The following is a 14931-nucleotide window of genomic DNA, read 5'->3' as shown; positions in this document are numbered from 1 at the left end:
CCCTGGGGTTTGTGTGTGTGTTTGTGATGGGGAGGGGGCGTTTCTGGGGTCAAGGTATGAATTGTGTTGCCTTCGTTCAGGAAGTGTGCATGGTTTTTGACCCTTCTCCCCCTCCTCTTCCTCCCCAGGTACTCCAGTGAAGCTATGCATTCTAATTAAGCAGGCCCTGCGAGTGCTATACAGCAATCTGGCCCTGTACAGAAACGTAAGTACTCTTGGTCTTGATGGGGCCCATTTCACTGGGCTCTGGGCAGGCACAGCAGTGGGGTAGAGCGGCAGGCTAAGGAGCCGCAAAGGGGCCGCCTGGGCCTGGGTTCCCTATTTCGCCCCATTCTGCGTTCCTTTTACCAAACGTCTCCCTTCTAAAACCAGACCCTAAAGGGGCCCGGGGGGAGGTCACTTCGGGTTCCAGCATCAGGGGTGTCTAACACCGGCCGAGCACGGAGCACTGTTCTGAGTGCTTCGGAGAGTCCAGTGGATCAAGGTGCATGTGGCCTGTCCTTGAGCTGGCAGGAGGAAGGGGACAGCCAGGGTCCCCTCGGCCACGGCTTGGAGTAGTAGCTGTTGTCAGTTGGCGCTTGGGGTTCAGGAAACGGGGAATGGCAAGAGATCCCGCCCCTGCATGAGGCACAGAGAGGAGATGTGGCCAAACTGGCACTCCAACCTGTGTGGCTCACACGTGAGTGGTTTTTTTTGGAGGGGTGGGTTTCAAGTGGTAATTGTTAAGCGCTTCCTCTGTGCCAGGCATTGAACTAAGAGCACTGGGGTACATCCAAGCCAATCAGGTTGGACACGGTCCGTGTCCCACTTGGGTCTCACAGTTTTAATCCCCGTTTTACAGATGAGGTAACTGAGACAGACATGAATACAAATAAATAAAATTACAGATATATACATAAGTGCTGTGGGACAGGGAGGCGGGGGAAGAGCAAAGGGAGCAAGTAAGGGTAACCAGAAGAGCGTGGGAGATGAGGAAATGGGCTTAGACTGGGAAGGCCTCTTGGAGGAGGAGATGTGCCTTCGATAAGGCTTTGAAAGGAGGGAGAGTAATTGTCGGATCTGGGGAGGGATGCGTTCCTGGCCAGAGGCAGGATGTGGGCCAGGGATCGGCTGCTCGGCCCCCACCCACCCTAATCCTCTCAGCTGGTCTCAGCCCCCATCAGCCCTGACCACTGCTTCCCTATTCATCACTTGCATGTTTAGGAGTACCTACTGCGTGCTAGATGCTGTGCTTAGCACTCGGGTGAGGTGCGAGCTTCTGTGGTATCTCCCCCTGCACTTACCGTAGATCAGCAGGTGTTTAAGGAATGCCGCTAGGGCAACTAGAACCCAATCCCCTGCCCTCCGGGAGCTTACAGTCTAATGCGGGAGGCACTCGGGGATGACTGGCAGATAGCGAAAGCTGGAGGAGGAAAGAGGATGAGGCAGTAAATGGTAGACAGGTATCAGGATGAAATCACTAAACAATTCAGTCGTATTTATTGAGCGCTTAATGCATGCAGAGTACTGTACTAAGAGTGTGAGAGAGTACAATATTACAAAAAACCGACACATTCCCTGCCCAAAGCGAGCACTGTACTACACTCTGTAAGATAATCGGGTTGGACGCAGTCCCTGTCCCAAATGGGCTCACAATCAAAGCTGTCCTCCCTCTTCTCTGGACCCTCAATGAATCGATCAGTTAGGGGTGTTTCACTTTAAGAATAACAGGAGCGGGAGGATCGAGGAGAAAGTAATGCAGAAGTTTCAGCCACATCAGTCTTTGAAGGTATTAATAGCTAAATGATACAGATAAAAAGCAGTGGAGCTGTGTACGTGAGCACTGGGGATAGGCACGAAACACGGACCGGTAAGAGCCGTTGAGGGTTGGGAACGAATTGGGAAAGGCTTCCAAGGGTGGCAGAGATGATGGCATTTAAGCACTATGGCCTAGTGGATAGAGAGTGGGCCTGGGAATCAGAAGGACCTGGGTTCTAATCCCAGCTCAGCCACTTGCCTGCTGTGTGACCCTGGGTAAGTCACTTAACTTCCCGGTGCCTCAGTCACCTCACCTGTAAAATGGGGGTTGAGACTGTGATTCTGATGGCCCCCCAACCTGTCTCTCCTGTTAAAGTACCGACTCTTTGTGGGATAGGGACTGTGCCCAGTGCTTAGAACAGTGCTTGACATGTAGTAAGCACTTAACAGATACCATTATCATTATTATTATTTATTGACTGCACATTAGGTGCAGGGCACTATGCTGATCGCAGAAACACGAGACAGACTCCCTACCCACAAGGAGTTGGTATTCTAACAGGAGAGACAGGTTGGGGGGGCCATCAGAATCAATAACCGGACTGGCCAATTTATCCTGTCCATCGGTGGTATTTATTGAGCACTGACTGACTGCAGAGCACTTTGCTAAGTGCTTGGGAGAGGACGATACAAAAGAGTTGGTGGACGTGGTCCCTGCCCATAACGAGCTTCCAGCCTAGAGGGCTGTGTACCTAAGGGCTCTGGGAGGGGATAAGTGACTCTGTAGGAGGTAGAGGCTCCCGGTGCGTGGGGTGACTTGGGTTTAGAGAGTGAGTTGGCAGGGAGATTTTGAAAATGGAGAGAGCTGAGCTCCGTCGGATGGATGCGGGGTGGGGCGCGGAGTCGCGTGGGCCGGGGCACGGAGCGGGGCAGTCGAGAGCGAGAAGCGGCCGGCGGGCAAGCTGGAGAAATGGAGCCGGCCATTTGAGGCAGAGGCTCCCGCAGCTGATCGGAGAGACGTGGCCTCTCCCGGGGCCCAGCATCGGTAGCCACAGGAAGGTCGGTCCACTGGCCCACTTAATATGTTATAAATGTCTTAGGTGTACTTAATGGTATTTGTCAAGCTCTTACTGTGTGCCAGGCGCTGTACTAAGCACTGGGATGGAGACAAGTTCATCAGGTTGGACACAGTCCCTGTCCCACGTGGGGCTCACCGTCTTAATCCTCATTTTACAGATGAGGGAACTGAGCCACAGAGAAGCCAAGTGACTTGTCCAAGGTCACACAGCAGACAAGTGGTGGAGCTGGGGTTGGGACCCAGGCCCTCTGATGTCCAGGCTTGTGCTCTTTCCACTAGGCCACACTGCTTCTCTTTATGTTTCCCCGCCTAGACTGTGAGTCTGAGGGCAGGGAACATGTCTACCAGCTCCGTTGTATTGCGCTCTCCCGAGCGCTTAGTACAGTAAACGCTCTGTAAATGCCGTCGGTGATGATGGAGCCGCAGTGAGGGAAAGGAATGGGAATCTGACTCCTGCCTGTCAGTGGTGGCTGTGGGGTGGCCCAGAACCCCGACCTGGGCCTGTGGATGGAGAGTCTTGGGTCTGGGCCCAGTTGTGCCGAAACCGGAAAGCACAGCCGTCTGCGACCTCATTCATTCAGTTGCATTTTTTGAGCGCTTACTGTATGCAGAGCACCGTACTAAGCGCTTGGAATGTACAGTTCGGCAACAGATAGAGACAATCCCTGCCCAACGACGGGCTCACAGTCTAGACGGGGGGGAGACGGTCATCAAAACAAAACAAGCAGACAGGCGTCAATAGCATCAGTATAAATAAATAGAATTATAGATATATACACATCATTAGTAAAATAAGTAGAATAATAAATACATACATATATACACAAGTGCTGTGGGCCGGGGAGAGGGATAGGGTGATGGGAAGGAGCGTAGGAGCAGACGAAAGGGGGTGGTAGGTCTTTAAAGGGGGGAATGTGGCAGATGTGAGGAGGGAGAGCATTCCAGGTGAGTGACGGGATGCGGACCAGGGGTCGACGGCGGGACAGGTGAGAGAGAGGCTCCGTGAGGAGGTTAGCGGCAGAGGAGCGGAGTGTGCGGGCCGGTCTGTAGAAGGAGAGAAGGGAGATGAGATAAGAAGGGGGCCAGGTGATGGAGAACTTCGCAGCCTAGAGTGAGGAGTTTTTGCTTGATACGAAGGTTGATATTTTTGAGGTGGGGGGTGACATGCCCAGAGCGTTTTTGTAGAAAGAGAATCCAGGCAGCAGAATGATGCATAGACTGAAGTGGGGAGAGAGAGGAGGTTGGGAGATCAGAAAGAATTCTGATGCAGTAGTCCAGTCGGGGTGTGATGAGTGATTGTACTGACATGGTAGCGATCTAGCTCCTGCTAAGGTCGGTGGATTAGATTTGGGCCCATTTATTTTTTCCCCCTTCTTTTTCTCCCCCCTTCTGGAAATGCCAACCTCAGGGATTTGCCGGTGGTAGTGGATCCAGAATCAGAGTTATGTGGTGCTCCCCATACTGCACACATCTCCCGGAAAGCCACTGATGGTTGCCCATTCCGCTCCTCTTTTTTTTTTTTTTTTAAATACGGTTAAGTGCTTTAAGCAGAAGCTCTCAACCATCCACGAGAAAGTGCTCTCTCCCTCTTGCTTATTGACTCTCTTCTCCCACTCCACCCCAGCTCACACTCTTCAAGCCTCTCAAGCCAGCCCGCTCTACCTGGCTTCGGGCCTGGGAGTCAGAAAGACCTGGGTTCTGATTCTCACTCTGCCACTTCTCTGCTGTGTGACCTCTGTGCCTCAGTTAACTCATCTGTAAAATGGGGATTAAGAATGTGAGCCCCCTGTGGGGCCGGGACTGTGTTTCAGTTTATTAGCTTGTATCTACCCCAGCGCTTAGAACAGTGCTGGACGCACAGTGAGCGCTTAGCAAGTACCGTTAATACATGGTTGCACCCAGTTTTCGCACTGTATGTGTGTGCATATGTGATTTTTGGGGGCGGTTTTATGGTATTAAATATTTCCTATGTTTCAGACACTATTCTAAGCACTGGGGTAGCTACAGGTTAATCCGTTCCCGCAAGGGGTTTACTGTGTAAGTAGAAGGGAAGTTAGGTATTGAAAGAGAATCACCATTTTACCGATGAGAAACCGAAGCCTTAGAGAAACGAAGTGACTTGGCCAAGTTCACACTGCACAGGCAAGTGGCCGAGCTGGGATGAGAACCCAGGCCCCCTGCTTCTCAGGCCCGGACCTTTGCTCGATAAATGCCACCGCGGCTCCTCTCCCCCAGTCATTCTAGTGAACGATTGGCGTCGAAGTGGTTATTATGTGCCAGGAGTTGTGCTAAACCCCTGGCTGGATGCTGTTGGGTCGATCTCCCTTCTGGGAGGTCTCCTGGTTGACGTAGCTGGTGGTCTTTCAGGCCCGCTGCTGGGGCTCCCTGATCACCGTGTTGGGCAGCAGCCCCATCTTGGAGCCCAACGGACTGCTCACCACCATCACCCTGCCGGAGCCTTCTGCTTCCTTCTGCCAGGTAATGGGGCGGGCCTGCGTCCCCCCCCCCTTGTTTGTCTCTCTTTTTTTCTCTCTTCCTCTCTCCCTGCCCCCCAATCAAAGAGGCCCCCTGGACTCTCAGGGGTGGGGCTCGCAAGGAAGAGGAGACGATGTTTAGCAGCTGAAGACGAGTGGGGGGACACACAATCAGTGTTATTTATTGAGTGCCCACTGTGTGCAGAGCGCTGGACTGAGCACTTGGGAGAGGATAGTTCCCCAGAGTTGCACAACAATACCACCGACACAAGCCCGAGTTGTCATCTCACATCCCTCCACAAAGCAGAATCGGCCCCCTGACCCTGCCGGAGCAGCGAGGTGGCAGAGTAAAAGCATTTCTGGGCGCCTCCTGTCGCGATGGGGGCCTCGGGGGCTCTATCCCGCACCCTAGAATGGACATCAGGTTCACGGTGGGTGGGCTAGCTAAGTCACCCCACAAACTGAGCTGCACATCCTGTGGGGCCCGGGATTCCACTCCAGGCTGAGCCTTGGCTTAGGAGCTGGGTGCTCCTGGCAGAAGTCACTGGGCATCACACTGTTCTGAGTGCTTGTCCCCGCCGCCCTTGTTTTTTTCCCAGAGTAGTGGCAAGCCCCAGGAGCAGCCTCACAGCTCCTGACTGTGCCCCCATACCCTCGGGGAGCTCGGACTGGCCGAGCTGGGCCTTCCCTAGGGGACCAGGCAAGGCTAGGTCAGAGGAGAGGGAAATAGTATCACCCTTCGGGTCCTGAATTGAGCTGTCGTTCTGGGCAGTGGGGCTGGGGCCTTAGATCTGAGAGATCTTCCCAACTCGCCCTCCAGCAGTAACCTGGGAGTAAAATTGTGGGTTTTTTTTGAAGTTTTTACTCTATGCCAGGAACTGTACTCAGCACTGGGGTAGATATAAAATTATCAGATTGGACATAGTCCCTGCCCCTTTTGGACTCAGAGTCTAAGCTGAAGGGAGGAGGATTTAATCCCTGTTTTTTAGAAGGGGTAACCGAGGCCCAGAGAAGTGAAGTGACTTGCCCAAGGTTACCCAGCAGACAAGTGGTGGAGCTGAGATGAGAACTCAGGTCCTCTGATGCCCAGGCTTTACCCACTAGGCCACGCTGCTTCTCAGTGTGGTCAGATATCCTGGGAGATCGTCCCATCTGCCCTCCGGAAGCGACCTGGGGGAGAAATTGGTTAGCGGTTCTGAGCATTCTGGGAGATGTTCCCATCCGTCTTCCAGCAGTGGCTCCCGGGGCCATTGTGGAGCTTCTCGATGGGCAAGGCCAGCCCAGGGTGCCTTCATCTGGAGGCCCACGGAAGACTGTCTCTGAGCACTGCTTCCCCCCTTGCCCACCCACACCTACTTGGCCAAGGATGGTAGGTAGGGAACTGCCCGGTGGGGAACCGTGCCCAAAAGCGCTCAGGACAGCACACCTCTCCCCCACTCCAGCCCGGGCACTCCAGTGCTCCTGCCGCTACTGTCCAAAGCAAGGTGGCGCAGAGGCCAGCTGGGACTCCTGGCTGGATGGGAGCGAGTCCCTCAACGGGCGTTTACCCGCAAAACCTTCCTTGCAGACGGTGCTGTCCGCCTCCTTCGATATCCTCAAAGAACTCAAGTCCAAAGCCAACGCCTCATTGCCCTCGAGCATATTTTACGGTTCGGTGAGTGCATGGCTTTTCCCCTCCCCATGACTGGCGGCCTTCCCCACCCCCTTGGGCGCAAGGTCCTAGATCACAGTTGCTTTCAACCTGGTGCCCCAGGCTGGGCAGCCGGCAGGGGTCAACCAGCGTTTCCCCCTGCGATTTCTTCAGGTGTGCTGAGTGGCGGGGGGAAGGCCAGCTTAGTGTGGGCCCCAGCCCCCTCTCTCCTCCCCGCCCTCCCCCACCCCCCCCAGTTGACAAGCTAGAGAAACTTGGTCTGGGTTGGCAGCAATCCGCTCCCCATACTGCCAGGCCCGGGAAAGGAGCCGCTTGCAGCTCAAGCGAGGGCGTGCCCAGCGAGGAGTGCCTTGAGTTCGGCAGTCAAACCAGCCCTCGGGGCCAGAGTAGCCCCCTGCCCGGCAACCCCCACTGGCTAACACGAACGCTTCCGGAGGGTTTTGGCTCCAGTCGGCTCCTCCCGCTCCTGGTTTGAGGGTGCTGCTGTCAGATTGGCTCCGTGGGATCAGCCGGCCTGGAACCCCGTCGCCGGTACAGGCGTGCCCTGGGTTCCGATGGCCCGCCACACACGCCCCCGGCGGGGTTGGGCTGCACCATTTACCAGCTTCCTCTCCCTGCGCCCCCCGCCAACTTTACATCCAATTACGGCACATGAGTCAATGCTCTTCCCATTCCCACCCTTCCCCAGCCACTCTCCCCTGTTCCAAATGACTGATCTGTCCCTTCTGCATCTTCCTAGTCTCCCCAACTCCCTGGCTTTAAAGTGGTTTTCTTTCTTAAAAGTCAGTGCAATGTCACCTGGGGCTGCTGCAAGCCCGCTCACAGCCAAACCCCCACCCCCCTCACCCCCGCAATTGCGTCGGCAAACGTACCCAGTGATCCAGCCCCCGCCCCTGCTCACCGTCCACCTGTTCCCGTGTTCCCAGCGGCTTGCCGGCCTGGACCCCCGCTTCCATCCGCCGGGCATCCCCCCACTCAGGAACCGCGGGGAAGGCTCCGTCCGGGCTCTGTCCGGTCTGTGCCCGCTCGATCTGGCTCCTGACCGTCCCGTGCCCTTGCGTTTGATATCAGCTGACCCTGGAGGCTTGTTTCATCCTCGTCATCCAAGCCGGCCTGCAGATGCTCCTGACGGACCTCCCGTGGCTCAGCTCCCTGCTGGAGATCATGCTGGCCTTTGGGGTGAGTGCCTGGCCAGGGGCCCCAAACCACCCCGCCCTGCCCACGGGGAGCACCCACTCTAATGGTGTGAAACAAGCGGTGGTGGGAAAAGCCTTCCGAGGCCGGTCCCCAGCCGGGACGGGGCCCGGGCCCGACCCCAACGTGTATGTCTGAGGCCAGGGTGAGCGTAGCATGCAGACGGTGGTCGGTGGCCTGGGGAAAGTGGGGGTGTTGCGGGAAGCAAGCTCCCCTTCCCCTCTCCCCATCCCCGTCCCTGGATGTGGAGCTGAGGCTGTCTCCGCCCCATCCCGCCCCCTTCTAGAAGAACCTGTGGGCCCTGAAGCTCTTCCTGGAGGGCATCTCGTACCACGTGCCCGCCCTCCACGACGTCCTGCGCCTGGTGACCCGCGACCTGAGCTACCGGAAGCACATGTTGCTGCGACTGTAAGCCAACCTCACCCTGGGGCAGGCCGGGAGTAGCAGCCCGGGGGCGACAGCCGGGGGGCCTTCGGGAAGGCCGGGCCTGGGGGAAAGAGCCTGGGTCTGGGGGGCGGGAGACCTGGGCTCTAGCCCCGGTTCTGTCCCTGGGCCTGCTGTGTGACCTTGGGAAAGTCACTGAACCTCCCTGGGCCTCATTCTCTTCATCTGTAAAATGGGGATAAGTTCCCTTCTCTCCCTCTCATCTCGTCCCACGTGAGACGGGGACCGTGTCCGACCTGATTATATGAGTGCAGCGATTGGCCCAGAGTGAACAGTTGGCAGAAAAGGAGTTCAGTAGCGAAGGTTTGGGATGGAGAGGAAACCCTACGACCGATCTGTTGGACTCTTACTTTTTCCTGAGTTTTGGCCATCACCCATGGCCTTCTTGTTCAGTGCGGGCTGAACAATTCCGTAGATATCGGAGGCCTGCATTTCCTGTCCCCCAAAATTTCTAGTCTAAAGGGGATCCTGCTTTGTGCTACCACGCAGCTCCTCGGATCCCTCACGTTCATCATATTTGGGCCGGACTAAGTTGCCACTTCCCCAGATGAGAGCGAGGTGATGTTTTCCGTCACTCCATGAGTGGTATCTATTTAATGTTCTTTGTGTGCAGAGCGCCAAACTAAGCACTTGGAAAAGCATAATAAAATAGAGTCGGGAGACAGGATCCCTGCCTACCAGGAGCTTCCAGTCAACAAGGGACTATATCTCTTGAGTGTCTGTCGAGCGCAGACCACTGAAATAAGTGCCAGTTGGGTTTACGGCAGGCACTAAACCCACGATCCCTGCCCTTGAGGAGCTTGGTACCCATCCCAGGGAGTCGGGCTGCCGCTGGTCTGAAGATCTGGTGGGCCCTGTCCCTTCCTCCCCCCACCTCCCGTGGCTTCTCTCCCGCCCTACCCCTTCCCCAGGGTTGCATCCTCAGCTAAGCCATCTGCTCTCTGTCCAGGTGGGAGAACCTTGGGCCAGAATACGTCAGTGAACTACTTTGCCTGTTCCTGAGCTTCCAGAACCTGGAACTACAGTCCATCGGCATCTGTTTTTCTCACGTGGTCATCGAAAACCTGCAGGAGTGAGTAGGGCTCTGGAGCTTCTCCTTTCCCCTCCCCGCCTCCCTCCCCGGCCCCAGAGTGTCACGGAACTGACGCCAGACCAAGAGTGGTGAGGCCTATCGGGAGGGCCGGGGGAAGCGGAGGGCCCGAGGGGCCGAGTTCTCCCGTTGGTGGCGTGACGTCAGTCGTTTGTATTTATTGAGCATTCACTGTGTGCAGAGTATTGTACTGAGCGCTTGGGAGAGTACAATATGACAAACAGATTCCTTACTGTCTAGAGGCTTGGGGCAGAGCTCAGCCGGGTGGTGCCGTCTGCCCCGGGTGCTTCATGTTTCCCCGGGTGGGAAAGCCCCGCTGTGGTCGGACTAGATTCTCTCTTCCCCTCCCCAGCGCCAAACCCGACCGACGCCTGAAAAGGTGGTGCTGAGGGACGGTGGCCACTCTCCTAACTTTCGTGGCTAGTGGGTGCTCAGTAAGTACTGACACTGATACTGCTAATACTATCACTGCCTACCTGGGATCCTGGGACAACTTTGGCGCCCCAGACTCAGTGAATACCTCCAGCCAGTGACACCAAGCTCAGAGGTTTCCTGAGAACCAGCAGTCCCCTGTAGTAGTTGCGGCGAGGGAGAAGCTGTGTTGTCTAATGGATAGAGCACAGGCCTGGAAGTCAGAAGGACCTGGGTTCTAAACGGCTTTGGACCTGGGGCAAGTCACTTCACTTCTCTATGCCTCAGTGGGGATTAAGACTGTGAGCCCCATGTGGGACGGGGACTTTGTCCAACCTGATTAGCTTCTATCTACTCCAGCACTTAATACGGTGCCCGTAAGCGCTTAACAGATACCCTTTAAAAAAAAAAAGAAAGTAAAGCTATTGGAGAGTCCACAGAGTGGGGGAGAGGTGATGCACTGTATTTAACATTTGGTAAAATAGAGCAGAAGAAGCACAAGACAGGCCTCTGCCCAAGCGGAGCTGACAGCCTAGTGGAGAGAGTGGACCTGGGAGTCGGGACCGGACTGTGTGACCTTGGGCGAGTCACTTCGCTGCTCTCAGCCTCAGTTTTTTCATCTGGGGATTCAGTATCTTTTCTCCCTCCATGTGAGACAGGGGACAGTGTCTGGCCTAATTATCTTGATCTACTCCAGTTCTTAATGAACAAAGACCACAGTTGTTTCAGTGTAATAAAGGAAGCAATTGGAGGAATATTGACTCTACGCATGTATAGAAGTGGGAAGGCTGGCCGTGAAGGAATGCAGAAGTGCACGAGGCAGCTGAAAGGTTGCTAGCAAACGGGACAGTGAGAATTAGTTGGGGCAGCCAATTGGCGATGCGTCCCTCTGTGGAGGGGTAGGGCGGATTTAGGGGGAAAACACGTCGCCCCTTGTCTGGTCTGTGCTGGTGCCCCACTGGGCCACCTGGGGCAAGCAGGAGTGGGTGATCCTAGTCTCCAGGGACCCGGTCCAGTCAGCTCCTGGGGGAACTCCGCCATCAGTCCCCCTCCCCAACACCCCCAGACACACACACACGGAGAGATAGATCGCCTGACTGATTCTGTAGCTGTTGATAGGGCGCTTGGCCAATAGCTTAGCAGCGAGGGCAGTGCTGGCTTGTGTCTGTGTCTAAGTAAGAGAGAAGAGTGGAACCAGGGGCCCCGAGCTGACAGGCGGGGATCAGAGGGGCTTCTCTTCCAAGGAAGCCTCCTCCCACTTGTGAGGTCCAGTCGCCTGCCGTGGCTGTGGAATGACGTGCTCTGAGGCATTTGGGTCTGGGCCAGGGTCCGGGGAATGACCTTTCTCATCGGAAGAGCATCAGAGCTCTCACCCCGCCGGGGGTAGGTGGTTGCCGGTTGGACAGACCCTGTCTTGTGGCTGACTGGGGGAGTGGCGGGGCATTTGCCAAGGGAATGTTAGAGAGAGCCACCTGCAAAAGGAGGGGGACTCTGCCCCAGCCCTGGAGATGGCCTTCCCAGGCTTGGGCGGGGGGAAATGGCGGGAACCGGCGGGCTGATCTTCCTCCTCAGCCAGAGGTGACCGGGATACATAGCTCTGAGACCCCACCTCCGGCCCCTTACCATTCTGTCCCACCTCCTGGAGCCGAGCCAGAACGCATCCTTTCTCTCTTGCAGGTGTCCTTGGGCAAAGTCACTGGACGTCTCACGCTTCAAGGTGAGTATCTCTGGCTTCTTCAGGTTTGCTCTCTGTCCGTCTGCCAGCGGTTTTTTACTCAGCACCTACTCTGTAGGGGTGCTGTATTAAGTGCTGGGGAAAGAACATTCAAGTCATAGGCCCAATCCCTGTCTTGAAGGAGTTTCCAGTCCAGGGGTGGGGTGGGGGCAGGGGAAACAGGAGGGAGAGGAGGAGGAGGGTGAGTTAGCATCCTCATGCCCTGGATCAGCCCAGCCCTGGGCAGCAGTGGACTTTCTCCCTGGGTGTGTGGCTCTGGCCAGGCTCTCGGGCCTCTCCGAGCTCCGTGGGATGCCAGGACCGGGGCTGGGACAGGTGACAACACAGGCTCTGGCTCCATCCAGGAGGCTCCAAAAGAGAGGGAGCTTGGGGTGGCGGAGGCCGGGTTGGCGGGATTAAGGCCAGGGAGAGGGATTCAGCCGTGAGTCCCGGGAAAATCCTCCCCTCTGAAGGCGGGGAGCCGCGCCGGCTTTTGCCGAGCCGTCCCGTGACCTCCGATCGCTGACGATCACGAGGCCTCCACAGTTGGGGGGTCCCCGAAAGCCCGGTGCACACCACAGGCTCTGAACCCCGATGTCCACTGGGCACACATGTGGGGAAGGCAGGATCCTCATGGGTCTGCTCGCGGGAAATGTCAGGAAATGGTAGACAAAATCGGTCCCCCAGAGCAGCCAGTCCCAAACCCAGGTGAAAGTGCCGTTTCCTGCGGGGCGGCCCGAGTTCCCCAGGGGGAGACCCGCGACCCGGCTTTCCCGTCCATCAGACTTGCAGGTCCAGAATGGGGCCAGGTGAGGGGTCCGGGACCGCATCATCCTGTAGGGCACCAGGGGGTCACATGGACAGACCATCGGCCCGGAGCTCTGGTTTCTAATCCTGACTCTGTCGCTGGCCTCCTGTGGGGCCCAGGGCCTGAGGCAGCCATGTAACCGCTCCAGGCCTCCCTTCCCTCCTTTGCAAGATGGAATGCAGGCCCGACTCACCCTCTCTCTAACACTGGCAGCCCCCATGGATCAGTGGTGGGCCAAGCCTACTAGATAATCTCAAGTCTTCTCCAGCACAGAGCACGCTGCTGGCACAGAGTGAGCACTCACTTAACACCCTTATGCTACAGACTTCTCGAAGGCAGGGCCCGTGAGTCTGGAGCTGAGCACTTTTACAGTTCCTTGATCACCATGGTTGGGAAAGAGTGAGGGTGTGTCCCATCTCCCAATAAGCTGACCAGAAGGAGTGCAGCGGACCCTTTCCTGGCCACCCCAAAGCGTTCCTTCCCAACAGACGGCTGTCCCACCCCTTCTTTCCCATGCAGGCGTTGAAAAGATCCCACCTCGAGACAGCCAATCAGCTTCAGCTGAACAAGTTTGTGTCTATCGTGGAAAAGTTGTAGTCGTGGTTCTGGGAGAAGTGTCACCCGGGCCCGGCGTTGGGCTGCTTGTCGTTGGAGAGTTTCTGCACGTCACCTGCCGACCCGTTAACGGGCCTGAGCCAGGCCAGGGGCCCAGACTTCCCTTGCAGGAGGGTGCCGGTCCCCAGCTCCTCCCTCACCCCACTGCCTCCCCTCCACTCCTCTCCCACCCGGTCTGAGGGGTGGGGGGCAGCGTCGAACAGCCGGCCTCAGCCCCCTTCCCCGTCAGGGTGAGGCTAAAAGGGTGGGGGAGGTAGGGCCTCGCAGGAGGCTCGGATGGACGACTGTGGCCAAAGGGGGCCCAGGACGCCCTTCGCCTGCATATCTTGTGGCCGGCTGGCCGGTAGGCAGAATACACACCAGCAGACGGCAGACTGGGAAGCGGGGGTGAAAGTCAGGGGACGGGAGGCAGGGTGGGCCTCTTGTCTTGGTCCCCGGGCGCTCGAGTCCCAGAACAGACCTCTCTAGCGACAGCGTTTGATCGTCAGCCCAACGCCCGGGCCGACCGCTGCCCGGCTGGACGGCCTCACCTGCCCACCGATCTCGGGCCAGGGCAGAGCGGTTCAGGGAGAAGGGGCCACGGTTGGATCTTCGTGCCTGGCCCCGACTCCATCAGGATCCGATTTTAAGTTATTATTTTGAACCAGATGAGCTCCCGCGTTCAAAAGCGATGTACGCATTGTATCTACGTTGTTGTAGTTCCAGCTCATGATGAAATAAAACTCACACTGGGCGTTTTCTCCCTCCTCTTCCGCATTCACTCCTTTTCCGCTTCGGCCTCTGGGAGCGATGGATGGAGACCGCTCCTCTGGGGCTTCTGGGACCCCCAAGGGTGGGGATGAGGTCCAAGCAGGTTGGGTCCCGGACTCCCCTTCCCTTTCTCCCTCCGGCCCCTCCAGCCTGCCTAGTCCAATCAGTACATAGGTTGGAGCTAGAGGAGCGAAGTGTGTGGGCTGGGGTGTAGCAGGCAATAAGTGAGGTAAGGTAGGAGAGGGCTCGTTAGGTGCCTTAAATAATGCTAATATTAGGTATCCACTATGTGGATTAAGGTTGTCAGACACAGTCCCCGTCCCACATGAGGCGCTCAGTCTACAAGAAAGGGAGAACAGATGTTGAATCCCTATTTAACAGATGGGGAAACTGAGGCATAGAGGTTAAATGACCTGCACGAGGTGACAGCAGGCAAGAGGCAGAGCTGGGATTAGAACTCGGCTTCTGACTCCCAGTCTGGGTCTGTTTCCACTAGGCCATGCAGCTTCCTTGACGTCTATTATAAGGATTTTCTGTTCAATGTGCGGAGATGGACGGACAGCCCCTGGAGGTTATTGACTTGGGAGATGCGGACTGAACATTTTTTTGTTTTAAGGGCACTGATCCCGGCAGGAGAGTGAAGTATGGATTGGAGTGGGGATAAACAGGAGTCAGGGAAGTCAGCCTGGTTTAGTGGGTAGCGCACTGGTCCGGGACTAAGAAGGACCTGCACTCTAATCCTGGCTCTGCTACTTGTCTGCTGTGTGACCTTGGGCAAGTCACTTCTCGGTGCCTCAGTTTCCTCATCCGTAAAATGGGGATTAAGACTGTGAGCTCCACGTGGGACATGGACTGTGCCCAGCCTAATTAAGGTGTATCTACTCCAGGACTCAGAACAGTGCCTGGCACAGAGTGAATGCTTAAATACCATAAAAAATGTGAGGAGGCTGTTGCAGTAATTAGGG

General features: G+C 56.3%; 1 protein-coding gene across 1 annotated transcript in view; it reads left to right on the top strand.

Annotated features, from left to right (window-relative positions):
* The window catches only part of LOC103166858, a 45795-nt gene extending 31833 nt beyond the window's left edge, over positions 1–13962 (top strand). Inside the window, exons 12-19 of the mRNA XM_029058177.2 lie at positions 129–205; positions 5183–5293; positions 6857–6943; positions 8012–8119; positions 8421–8542; positions 9528–9650; positions 11757–11796; positions 13121–13962. Coding sequence (XP_028914010.1) covers positions 129–205; positions 5183–5293; positions 6857–6943; positions 8012–8119; positions 8421–8542; positions 9528–9650; positions 11757–11796; positions 13121–13198 — 746 coding nt within the window. The 3' untranslated portion in view covers positions 13199–13962. The remainder of the gene's footprint in view (positions 1–128; positions 206–5182; positions 5294–6856; positions 6944–8011; positions 8120–8420; positions 8543–9527; positions 9651–11756; positions 11797–13120) is intronic.
* Positions 13963–14931: the final 969 nt, after the last annotated feature.

This window comes from Ornithorhynchus anatinus, chromosome 2 (genome assembly GCF_004115215.2).
Source record: "Ornithorhynchus anatinus isolate Pmale09 chromosome 2, mOrnAna1.pri.v4, whole genome shotgun sequence".
In the NCBI taxonomy this organism is placed as follows: domain Eukaryota; kingdom Metazoa; phylum Chordata; class Mammalia; order Monotremata; family Ornithorhynchidae; genus Ornithorhynchus; species Ornithorhynchus anatinus.
This window is presented reverse-complemented; position numbering and strand designations above follow the sequence as displayed.